This window comes from Athene noctua, chromosome 3 (assembly GCF_965140245.1).
Source record: "Athene noctua chromosome 3, bAthNoc1.hap1.1, whole genome shotgun sequence".
NCBI lineage: Eukaryota > Metazoa > Chordata > Aves > Strigiformes > Strigidae > Athene > Athene noctua.
In genome coordinates this window covers 73,312,446-73,325,097 of record NC_134039.1, presented here as the reverse complement: position 1 = coordinate 73,325,097, position 12,652 = coordinate 73,312,446, and the positions used below count along the sequence as shown (strand labels likewise).

The window sequence follows — 12,652 nt, the reverse complement described above, 5'->3', positions numbered from 1 at the left end:
ATAGAAATATTAATGAAGACAGACAGACCATCTCAAAGATGGACTACAACATCACTCACCTGAAAGTCTTTTGTAAGGCTTGTTACTGCTTTTAGTGCCATTTTGGTGTTTCTTGTCTATTGATGGAGCTACAATTCCTTTGCCGTTCAGAATCTTTTCTGGTGACGGTGGCACTGACTTGGATGTCAAACCAGATTTAACCAAAGTTGGAGCAGGTATGGTGGATGAAGAGGCTGAAGAGGAGGTGATGGTGGTAGTGGTTGCAGAATTCATTTTAACATTGGCACCATCTGCCTTCACTAAGTTAGGAATTTTCTCTAGACTGACTACTGGAACAGGAACGCTGTAAAACCAAAGGAAAATCTTCGAGTTGTATTTTCTCCACCAAAGATTTACAGTTACTTAATCTTCTTCCACAGATACAAAAATTTTGATGCAAGTGACACAGTATCTTCAGACCAGGCTAAAACGAAATACTTAGTACCATCATTGACTCTTTTTGTTCAATTAAATGTGTATAAAACCAGGCATCTGTAAAGCCCGGCAATGTATAAAACAATGAAAATTAATCTTTTTGTGGGTTTTTTTGGTTTGTTTTGTGGGTGTTTTTTTCTTTTTTTCTTAAGATCCAATCCCCTACTACTCATAAACAAAATAAGTCTTTGGTACTAAGCAAAACATATCCCCTTACATATATGGTCTCATGCCTTTACTCAAGCACGTATCAGCTATGCATATGCTGTACTAAACTCACCATGATAACAAAGTAGTTTGCTAACAGTATTAATATTTTTAAACAAGCAGAAAAATAATTCTTTTGTTCAGATGTGTCTGGATGACATACAAGTTCTGGAAACAAGGAGAAAAGAGTTTTTAAGTATAGAAATTCTTCCTTTAGAAGAATTAAAATCCTTGATGAATTGAACATTACTAAAATGTATTTTTAATAAAATTTTATGAACTGAAAAATAAAAATTTCCGATATAATTATTAGCTTATTTGGCTGTTTCAGAGTAAAGTTTGCAATAACTAACTACTCCTAATTTAACTACCACCACAGCATATTTGTGACACTAACAAAGGCTTTCTTCTCAATTTAGCAGCAAAAAAGATTGAGACAAGTGATTTTCAATTCCAACATTAACATTTCTAGCTCCTATCTGCATGAGGAAATAACCAGTGACAGCTGCTTTTTACCTACCCAACAACTGCAAGATTGGATATCTTGTGACTACCAATTAATATATAAACTATATACCCATCCTTGCTGAAACAAATACAGAAAAAATATTAATTTGAAAAACTAAATTCTCAGATCTTTAAACCCAGGTTTCATTGGAAGTCACAAATGAAAATATCTCACTTATTCAGTTCTTCCCATACTCTGCCTGAAGAGTTGCTTTCACCAAATAGTTGACTATTTGCCTTCCAAGCAAGTTCAGACATGGATCATGCAAAAATGACAATTTTCAGACTATTATTTCACACCAAATAAACAAAAGAAACACAAGTTTTCTTAAATACAAATGCAATGGTGATGTTTAGAAGGTAAAATAAATTCCTGATCTAGAAGCATGAGAGTCTCCTTAAGAGTACTCCTATCTTTTCCTTTCTGAATTGCACAGAACTAAAAAACCTCCATAATTTTAATCCCCATCATAAAGGTGACAGTCAAGGAGGATATCCCACACAGAAAAACTTAAAACTCAAGAATTCTTTAATCTATTGTTATCTTAAAGGTTTAACTTGATGTACTTGCTTAAAGGTAAAATGAAATGTATTTATAAAAAGTGTGAAATTACTCATTAGCAAACGGTACTCAAAGAACAATGTGCTTCTTGCACATCTCTGTAGTAACTTTGCATTCTACAAGTGCGTTACTCGTGACATCTGTTAAACACACCACTGCTGTTATTTAAATCAGTATATATTCTGAAGTATGCTGGCATGTTGCAGTTCAGGTAAGCAGAGTTTCTTGCCAGAGACCATACTGTTGTCTGTGTCTCAAGACAGGCAACATTTGCCTGTCTGCACATCACAGAATGGTTTGGGGCTTCTCACATAATTTCAGTCTTTTGTGTCTGAAAATTTGCACTTTTGCTGCATTCTTCCTATGGATGGAATGATTAACAGATGTGGAATTTCTACAATCAGAAAAAGATAACTATGGATGGCACTCCCCATGGGACACCCTTAGGAAACATCAGAAGCAGGGTCCAAAATAACTCAAGTCTTGACATTTCTGGGCTGCTACAAAGCCTCTGCTTCTCCATGGCTGCTGAAGATGATGATCAGAAAGCGGGGTGTGTGTGACTGGAGCTGACTCTCCCATATTTGGAGAGTTGCCAAGTCCACTTGGAATATTTGGCAACTTAAGAGAAAAGTTGTTAGTCTTTGTTCTAAGGGTATTTTAACTAAGAAAAATGAACCTCGATCTAAATAATATGTATATAAATCTAAAAAGAAGATTTAGACACCAAGACATATTCTGGACCTGGAATTAAATTACGTGAAGCTTCCATATCCTGTGGTACCATAAATACAGCAGTCAGCTAGTCAGAATGCAGATCAGACTGAAGTAAAATGTAAAGTGCTGGCCAGTAACTAAGCAAAAAACCCACCCCAACTTAATCACAAACCAGAGCAGCATTAAGTATTTCAATGAATGTAAACATGGAGCTATGAAAGAGAGGATTTGATCCTCTACTCTTTTAAACTGCTCTGAATTTATTAAGTTAAACGACAGACAAGAATTATAACATCTCAGGGTGGAATTAATTTCTTTGCTTTTAAACAGATAGCAATTACATTTTCTGAAAATAGGAGATTTTTAAAAAAATGTAGATCAAGTAGTTTTACTATATAAAAAAATATAAAAATATCTTAATGCCCAGTTTCTAATATCTATATTAGTTCGAAGTACTGATGCACAGTGAAAGGGTCAAGTGTATTATCTGGTCTAGTAGTAAAATATAGTTAATAAATATGAAGAAAGTTCCTGTTTTGCAGTTCTCAGAACCTCAAATCTTGGAGTACATATGGATGGATCACTGTGCTACAGAAAAAGCTCAGGGTCCCTCCCTTGTTAGAGATCAACAAGTCAACCTGTATTATGCATTCCATTGCTGTGTAGAAGGAAAAAGAAAAATACTCCAGTATCTGAAGACATGGGTTCTATAGAACTCCTGGCAGTCTACACTAAATTATTTGAGATTTTAGAAACTACAGATGATAATTTTATTTTGTTTTGTGTATTACAAATGTAAGCGGGTACTGCATTCAACATTAAGGAACTCTAGTTTCATCTCAGCATAACACAGAAAGATGAATCGATAACCAAATGGCAAACTGGAAGCTGCACAGGACTGGTGACCATGGTCAACTACTAAGGACTAAAAACGTAAATAAATCATAAATGCTTACACTTATATTTGATGGTTAAAGACAGTTCTTTCCCCAAACTTGAGGCTTTTTGAGTGAAAATTGAGGGTTTGTTTAAAAAGTTTGTTAGAAAAATTAAAAAATAAGGTTTTAAATCTTATTTACTATATTATAAAAAGAATTTTTGAATGAAGAGCCTCTTTAGATTTATTAAAGACAACTGCTGAGAGGAACAGTTAGAAAAACAACATGCAACAAACATAAAAACCAAGGAAGGGCACAGGACAATCAGTAAAAATGAGAAAAATGGAAGTGCAGATGATTGCCAAAGATAGGTGAGAAAAATCTGTATTCAGTAAAGACAAGTTCCCTTTTTTTTACAAAATTAAGTTCTAATAATAAGAGCAGTATCTACCTAAAGGACAGTAAACTAGTTATTAGCAATGCAAAAATGACAGAAATGTTCGGTATTTCTTCTATACTAAGAAGGAAGCACGATAATGCTATCTAATCAGATAAAAATGTTTTTTGATTCCGTCAGTAAGTGCCAGCTGAAAAATCACACTTTTCTTTTTTTTTCTTTTTTTTTTTTTTTAACATAAGCAAATTTGGACAATGTGGCCATGAATTCCAAAAGAGTTGGAGAGATATTGGGTGTCAGCATATTAATTTCTAATTGAATCTTGGAATATTTGGCAACTTAAGAGAAGCTGAGTGCTGCTGTTGCATCTACACTGAAAACCCAATCCACAGTGTCTTGGAAGAAATTATGGAAAAGCTAATAAAAATAAACTGATAAACAATTAGTTCACAGTTTTGTTGAAAATCAGATCTTGGCAAAGAAATCTGATTTCACTTTTTGATGAGGTTACCAGTTAAGCTGACAAAGGTAATTGTGAAAATGTTTTGACTTTTGAAAGGCATTGTAAAACACAAATAAGAACAGTTTAAAAGCAAATGTTGAACAACATAAAATTAAAACCTAGGTTTTTAGAGCTTTATGATCCAGTAAGAGTGCTTGCTAGGGGGACTTTTTAGCCATTATTACCAAGTCTGACATGACTGAAAACTTCACTGGTCTTTAGAAATAAATACAAGATTACTGGTGATAACATTTGCTGATGGAATCAGGATCAAGGGAAACTAAATAATGAGGAGACAAAGGCAATTATAAAAAGTAGCATGGAGTGTTTGGTAATGTTCATTAACTAAAAAAAAAAATTTAATACAAGCAGATGTAAAGTTACACAGAAATAACAAGCTATTCAGTCTGCAGTGAAATACAGGGAAACGACATACTGGAAAATAGTGACAAAAATATGTAGTGGTCACAATGGATAAGCAATATGAGCTTTTATTGTATTGTTGTGCTTATATTAAAAAATGGATACAGTAAATAAGATTAAGGAGCAAATTTAGTTTTCACACATCCTTGGTTATACTGATACTGGAATATGGCTTCCAGTGTTGCTGACCAGTGGTTCAATGCCAATGCTGATGAATTAGAAGGAAATCAGAAAAAGGCTGGAAGAATATATGAGTGCTATACAAAATGGTTGATCATGACAGGCTTCAAAAGCCCATTCTCTTTTTCAGATACAATAATTCACTTCCTTCCGTTTTCTCATGTTCTTGGTCAGGCAGCTGGACTAGATGATCACTATATCACTTCCAACTGAAATTACTCTATTCTATTCTATCTTACCCTATTCTAACTACTCCTTCAGCAGACCCTGCGACAAACTCCCAAAACAAGAGTGAATTTCCCTCCTAAGTATCTTGTGGAAATTTTTTTTAGTTCCAAGCCATTGCTTGTCACTGTCATTCCCAAGCAAGAAAAATACTTGTAGTATGTCATAACACTCCTCATACCTGGAGCTCCTTATTACCTGTTTTCCTTTCTTCAGGCTTTTAAAAATTATTCTTCCTTAAGAAGGAAGGTAATTTTGCTGTTGGCTTTTTTCTTCTTTGGTCATAACTATATTTACTCTAAAATCTCCGCCATTCATTCAATTTTTTTCAAATTTGCAAGAAAAGAAATTCACAAACATCTAAAAGCAAAACATTGCTCTATTCTGCATTGCTGGGATTGCCTCTACAATCTACAATACAATACAAAGTACTTATGATTTAGTGTTAGAACATGTGGTCCAAGTTAACTGATGACTTTTGTTTCCAATTCCATGCTGCATTAGGAATATCCTTAAATCTTGACTAGCCTTTACTTTCTCAACCTCAGTATGAATAATGGTATTTCCTAACACAAAGAAATAAAGACTATGAGATGATTAAAAAAATACCTTGAAAAGTGACATTATAAATTTTACAGGATTACCCACAGGTATACCTTTTTGATCCTATTTCTGTTTACAGAAGGAGTGTCAGCTTTCTACATGTTCATGAAACCCACATAATTTCTTTTTAATTTTCTTTATTTCCAGAACTTCTGGCAGGCAATGGCTAATCCTCATGGAGGGAGGTCACAGAGACTTGCTTCAACTGGTATTTCAGGGCTCGCTTACTTTAACACTTCACCCCAATTTTACACTGCCTCAAGATCAGGGCTAGGTGGAAATGAACACCCTGGAGCATCACAGTACCAAAGTCCTCCATGGCAGTGCTCAGAAGCTGTGCTGGGGCATGGCAAACGAGGCAGCATCCTCTGGGCAGGTCAGCAGGGAGGGGAGAATTCCTGGCTCTGCAGGAATGCCTTTTATAAAGGGTAATTATCTGGGCTATTCTTATAATTTATGATCACTTGTTCATTATTATTGTTATTACTACTAATCATATTGTTCTTTGTCTTTTTCTCTCTATTTTTTACCCTTTTGCTATCCCTTTTACCACCTCAACTGCAAGCTTCAGCAAATGACGGTTTACATTTATCTTGTGCACAGCGCAGTGGTGCTCCAGCACTGCTCTAGTCTCTAAGCACTGCTATATTAATAGCAACGATGTTAGAGAGATCCAGGGGAAAAAAAAAATCAGAGCTGACAGATATTTCTGGATGATGTATTCACAATAATCCTTCATATTCCAACTACAGGAAGGGAAGTATTAAAACAGCAGCTACAAAAATGAAACAGTTCCAGATCTCTTTCATCTGATCATTTTGATCATGCTTTTTGCTTTTTAAAGCATTCTCTGAGGTGCAACCTGAACCTCTGCAGCACATCTTAGGGCAATACAGGATGTGAAGAAGAGAAAGAGCTACTTGGTCAATGTTTAAGATGATGACTCAACCTAAATTATAATGAATTAAACAATGGAACAGTTGGGCTTACATGCAGGCAGGCATGATAACAGACAGATCTACTGGGCCATGATGCTGCAGAGGCCATTGCTGAAATAATACTACGAACTGTAACAGCCAAAATTTAAAAGAGATGCTGTATGAAAGAATCAGGCAAGCACAACAAAGGTTATTACAGGTCTGGAAAGCAATCACCACAAGTGATACCATTCCTGAATTAGGTAAATTTGATAACTGTCTGGAAGAACCTTTGTCAAGTAAATATTCATGGTATGAGAGTATAACGTAACAGACAAAAGCACTGAATAACTGAAAGCTTCTGAGGATGATAAACGACAACACACTTTGATACATGATGAATCCTATTTGCATTGCTGAGACAAACGTATTTGTGTCAATTGAGTATTTCTTTCTAAAAGATAAGTGGGTAAAAGTCTATGGCTTCTACAGACAGCTGAATGGAAGATACACTCTTAAAATAGAATAAATTTTATGAATAATTTCTCCTTTAAGAAAAATCAGACCTGCTGAATATTTTAAAAATTCTGAATAAAAATTATAATCTACTAATGGAATGGGAACAAACACTTTCTTCCATAACAACTGTCAGCTCTCTATAACCTGTGATGATTATCACACTGGTTTTATTCTTTATCAAGTCATGTAATCTAAGGCACTTATCACTAAATTTTGAAAGGGAATTTCACTGATATCCACTTCAGACTGTGGTTTGTTATGTGATGATTACAGTATCTTTAACTACTATATGCCTTATTTTTCCCCACCGGTAAACAAACCCACAGTATTATCTCACAGCAGAGCTGCAAGAATTGGAAAATTCACAGGTACAACTACTGACATATTCATTGCTAAAGTATTAACAGAGCAGTACAACAGTTTTAAACAGCTATATCTACCTTGTTCTTCATTAGCAAATGTTTGGGATGTTCCCAAGGAAGGGAAAAAGAGATTGGTGGAAATGCTCAGTTATTTTGTTCCCTTCCAGCTTTTACTGACTGACAGAATGCCATCTGTTGCCAGAACGGAAGATATTGTTTATAGATTCAGTTAGTATTCTGAAATGTGGATATGTAAGTTGCTGTCTGTAATGCTAGGATGAGAAACAGGTTGACAGTCAGTGGTGTTAATACTCTAAAGTCCTTTCTGATTTTCTTTTAGATAGACTTAAAAAAAAATCTCCTGTATAAAATTCCTCTCCAACATTAAGAAGAGGTCACTATTCAGTCAATACTACTTTTTTTGAATAGTAAATGAGGTACTCACACCTTAACTAGAACAGCCTCTATGTCATCTGTGTGTATGCGTGTGTGTAATCTAAACACCCAGAATTTCTACTTTCAGAATTATATACCATAATTGTCCCCAGTGCTCATCACACTTACAGAGATGGTGGGTTCAGATTTATAGGAAGATTAGACTCTGATCAAGTTTGTTCCGGCGCAGGGTAACTTCTACAGCTAGGCAGAAGCTGCTCTCTTTGAAATCATACCAATTAGTGCCTGTTTCAAGGCAGAAGACATGAGCTATTACTTTAACATAATTTGAGTTTACGCTTTGTCTCTTGAGTGAATGGTTTGCATTAGATATTTACTGCTTTTCCAGCTGTGTATGGAAACCCTACCTTAAATCATGACCTATAAAAGGGAAGGATCTTCACACAGTAAGTAGATAAAAGTTATGAAAAAGGAAGTCTTACTATCTCAAGTTTACAGACACAGAACTGAGGTCGAGGAGACTAAGGCGTAACAGTAGCCTGTGCAGAACCAGGAACTGAACCCACATCTTGAGCCACCAACCTAGTGACCTAATCACAAAGCATCTTTTCTGTAGATTACTAAAGACAAAACAGTTTCTTATGGGATAAAATAGTGACCCAGTTCTGCTCTCATTTACATTTTGCAACTCTGCTGCAATCATCACAGTCACGGGAGGATGGGCCTGGCAGTCTCAAAGCCTATATGTGTGTATATATATCACAGTACATGATGTAAGATGCCCCCAAAATAGTGATTTTTGCAACCAGAATTTTCTTCTGTCTTCTTATAAGGCATCAAACATTATTAAAATACAGAATGAAGAGCAGCTGCTATCGAAAATAAATGACTATAACCAGTAAGTTTTCATGAACATCAGGTAAGCCAATATTAAGAACTCTGCAAAAATTATCCTACTATTTAAAAGCATCAATTTTAAGGGCTGATACTGTAATGGAAGATGCACCTGAAAGACAGCAAACTGGGTCAATATCTCACTTGCTATATGTATCTTAGAAAAGCAGACACTTGATAGAACATCAGAAAAAGTAATCCAGTCCTTTCTTCTTCTTCCTATATATTTTTAACTTAAAAACATCCCTGTTTTCTCCCTTAGGAAATTTAGAGGCTTCAACTGTAAAATTAGATGATGAGTATACATACTTTTTTTAATGATTGTGAAATACATAGAGATAATTGTTTTTTGAACACCAACTTCTTCAGTTACTATTTTTTTGGTACTTACCATGGTTTATCCCGTGATACTTTTGAAGGAAAGACTGTGTGCTGTTTGCTACTGGAGGTAAGTAGATTGTCTTTGGGCGTTTTGAATGGCTTTGAGTTGCTGCTGACAGGGTTATGGCCGCTGATACAGGATTTCGGTTTCATCTGTACTAGGGATGTCCTGGAATTGCAGGCTGGAGAAGCTGGAGAAGGGGAAGGTTTACACATTGAACCGTGTCTTCGTTCTGTAATGGAAAAATAATAAACTTTACAGCATTTCATAGGCTAAAAGAAAAAAAAAAAGTCAGGGAAGAGGAAATTGTTCCTCTCTATGCTAGTTACAATGATTTCATCACTTTGAAGAACACCAGTTCATTACTGTTGTGAATGGAATCAAGCCAAATGATAATTAAACAAAGTCAACTCCACGAAGTGCTCTGAAAAATGTAGAAAATAGTAAAATAAATGCTAATAATCTACCAGAAAATTTCACCAAGAAATCTCAAATCATTTTTAAGCAATAAGCAACCACCAGCATCTGTGTGAGGAACACTGGGTGCCCCAGCTCTTTCATGTGTAGTATGTAACAGCAGCTCAGATGACTCGGTGAAATACTCTGTGACAGACATGAGATTGCTTCTATAATGGTTTATGAAGAATTCACGTGACCCAATTTACTTAGTGACAATCTGGTTTCAAGTTTAATGGAAAGTTTAAGGAAAACAACCAGAAGACTGAAAAGTAGTGCAAGGTCTACTGCTCCCAGCTGTTCCAGAGAGGCAGGCTCTGCCTGATCCACAGCTTGGAGGTTATCTGCAAGCACCAATCAAGGTAAAAGCTTATTTTTTTCCCACACAGAGCAAATGGCAAGTGCAAAAAAGCAGGAAGTTTATGTATTGGTTACAAACATCGCATCTAGAGGTCAGGCCCTTGTGTAAGCACTGTTCATGCTCACACAAAAGACCTCTTAAGTACTTCAAAAAGCAAGGCCCTGCTGACCACCACAACAGGAGAACAGCGTTCAGGACAGACAGACTTCAGTAAAATTGTTTGGGTATGGTTATTATTATTATTTTTTTAAAATCCAGATGTCCTACCCTCGATAAATAAAAAAGATGTTTTAAGAAGGTATTTGGCCATTCTTTACAAATTATATACTTCTCCAGGGGAGAAGTGCTAATGCGTGACCAGCCAACTGGATCACAGTGTGCTGCAATGACAGGCTTGGTGCTGTGAAATTAAGCACAACTACAAAATATTAGAGGAGACAGGAATTGTTTTATGCTGAGATGCGCTATAAATCCTTAACAGTCCCGTCCCCCCACTTGCAGGAGCACCCCTTTCCCAACTCCTTCACCCTGCAGCAAGACAGCCCCGGTGCTCCCCAACCAGAGGCAGCATGTGGCAAGGGCAGGCTGGGCAAGAGAGATTTTCCAGTCAGAAGCAGCCAACTCTGGCTTGCTGGCACCCGGGCACTTGAAAGCCTCCAAGGCAGGGATCAGCCAGGTACCCCTGTTACTGACACAACAATCAAACGCAGCAAGCACGGTGTAATTACAGACCAAGAACTTTGGACAAGCTGGAGTTTCTCCTTCAACACGCAGTGATTTTTCCTTGTCTAAAGCCTTCAGCATTTAACTTGAAGAATCCAAGTGGATGCTACTCTTAGAGCTTGTGCAGCATCGCCCTGTCAGCCAAGAGCAGGTTAAGGAAGCAAAGCAACCTGTGGCTGCAAGGGAAGGTTTTGTATGTACATCATCAACCCTGTGCTTGCTAGTTTGATATTTCAAGGATAACTAAGAAAAATTTTCCCACAGAGAATCAAAACATGACAATTTGTCTGGCATCCTCACAAGTAAAAACTTGCCAGTAGCAGGAGGATTCATCCATGATTAGTTTGCAATAGGCAAATACGTCAAGAACAAAGATAAATGCTTAAAAAATATAATAAAAGAATATTTCAAACTGTTTCTGTTATATCTCCAATGACTAAATAAACGCATTTTCTATTAAAGATCAAGCACTTTGTATCTTCATTTTCACAGCTTTAATTACAAATGCTGAAACTCCCTCCAGATTCTCCTGCAACTGAAGAATAAGAGTCTTGATTTTTTATTCAAATACAAGAAGTATCTCCCCTCAACCCCCAAATTTCAACTGTCATTTGCCAGTTTTCACCTCACCACACACATCAGTGTGCAGTCTCTGCCTTTAAAAGTCCTTCACAGGATGCAGTTAATTTACATTCATTTCACCTCACATTTGTGGGGGTAGCTGTGTAAGCTATGTATCTGCTTCTGAACTGCAGAGTTCCATCCACAGAGAATTTATTTCGTTAAATAATAGTTATTGTTTCAAGATTCACCAACCTTCTCAGCAACTACTTAATTAATTTAAATTAGCTTAATAAAAATATGCAACTTCCCCATTATTTATTTGAGGACTGATGAAAAAGAACCGCTATATAACCAACAAAACCAAGCTGTATATAAAGTGAAACTTGGGAAAAAACATGATTACCATACACAAATTATATGAATTCAGGATTGATTACTCTAATCTTCACCACACCTACTGATTTTCTCAAGACCAACTGCCTTCTAGTATACTGTGTCTTTGATATCATCCCTATGGATGTATTTGGAAGTGAAACACACTACTCTGTTATTAAAATTAATCTTCCGGAAAGATGGACATTCAAGATACTGACCATCTAAAATTATATTTTAAAGTCATCTATGTATCACGTGCCACAGCAAGTTATATTTTAACAGTCTCTTTACATACAACTTTCTCAATTTATTAATTCTCAAGAGCAAACCAGTACATTAACTTTTGATTTTTTAACTATAACAGAAAAAGGTGGTAGAGGCACTGTTGTAATATGACAATATAATATAGTGCATCCCACTATTTTAAATAAATGTTTACTCAAAAGATAGGGAATGAAAAGACTACAAGATTACTTATTTTATCTGAGGATCAGGTTGGTGGTCATTCTTGTGATTAGAACCAACTGCTATATTTGGCATTCCCTTTTACCTCCCCAAACTCCTCTCTTCCCTCAAAACATGCTACAGAAAATCTTCCACGTTTTAGATAGACTCTGATACACATTTGAGAATCATCAGCATTACCCAGCTTCTCTTGAAATTTCCTAGAACAAAATGGAAATGATGATCACTGTAAAGTCATACAGGAGGAAGAACACAAATGGCCAGTGCCATACAACCATCAGCTGTTCTCAGACACTGCTCAGATGGGTAAAATCTGCATGTTTACTCACAAAAGTGAAAGTCACTTTAGTGTCAGCAGGAGAAGATGGCAGCAACACCTTCCAGGTAGGGCTACAGTGGAGAGCTGGAAGAGTAACTCCCTCCAAGGGGGCAGAAAACCACTGCTTGATCTTGGCAAGCACAGCCGCAGAAGGCTGTACTTGCTGAAAGCGTGAAACCTCCTAGACAAATATCGATGGTGGGGGCATAAATCTTAACCAAATATTGATCTATTTCTTCTCAAG

At 36.3% G+C, this 12,652-nt stretch overlaps 1 protein-coding gene across 4 annotated transcripts in view; it reads right to left on the bottom strand.

Moving 5' to 3' along the window:
- The window catches only part of ATXN7L1 (ataxin 7 like 1), a 121,296-nt gene that overhangs the window by 25,275 nt on the left and 83,369 nt on the right, over positions 1-12,652 (bottom strand). For all 4 annotated transcript variants that reach the window (XM_074903337.1, XM_074903336.1, XM_074903339.1 and 1 more), the window contains 2 exons: positions 9,155-9,377; positions 60-343 (listed from right to left, as the gene is read on the bottom strand). In XM_074903337.1, the coding sequence (XP_074759438.1) occupies positions 60-343; positions 9,155-9,377 (507 nt within the window). The remainder of the gene's footprint in view (positions 1-59; positions 344-9,154; positions 9,378-12,652) is intronic.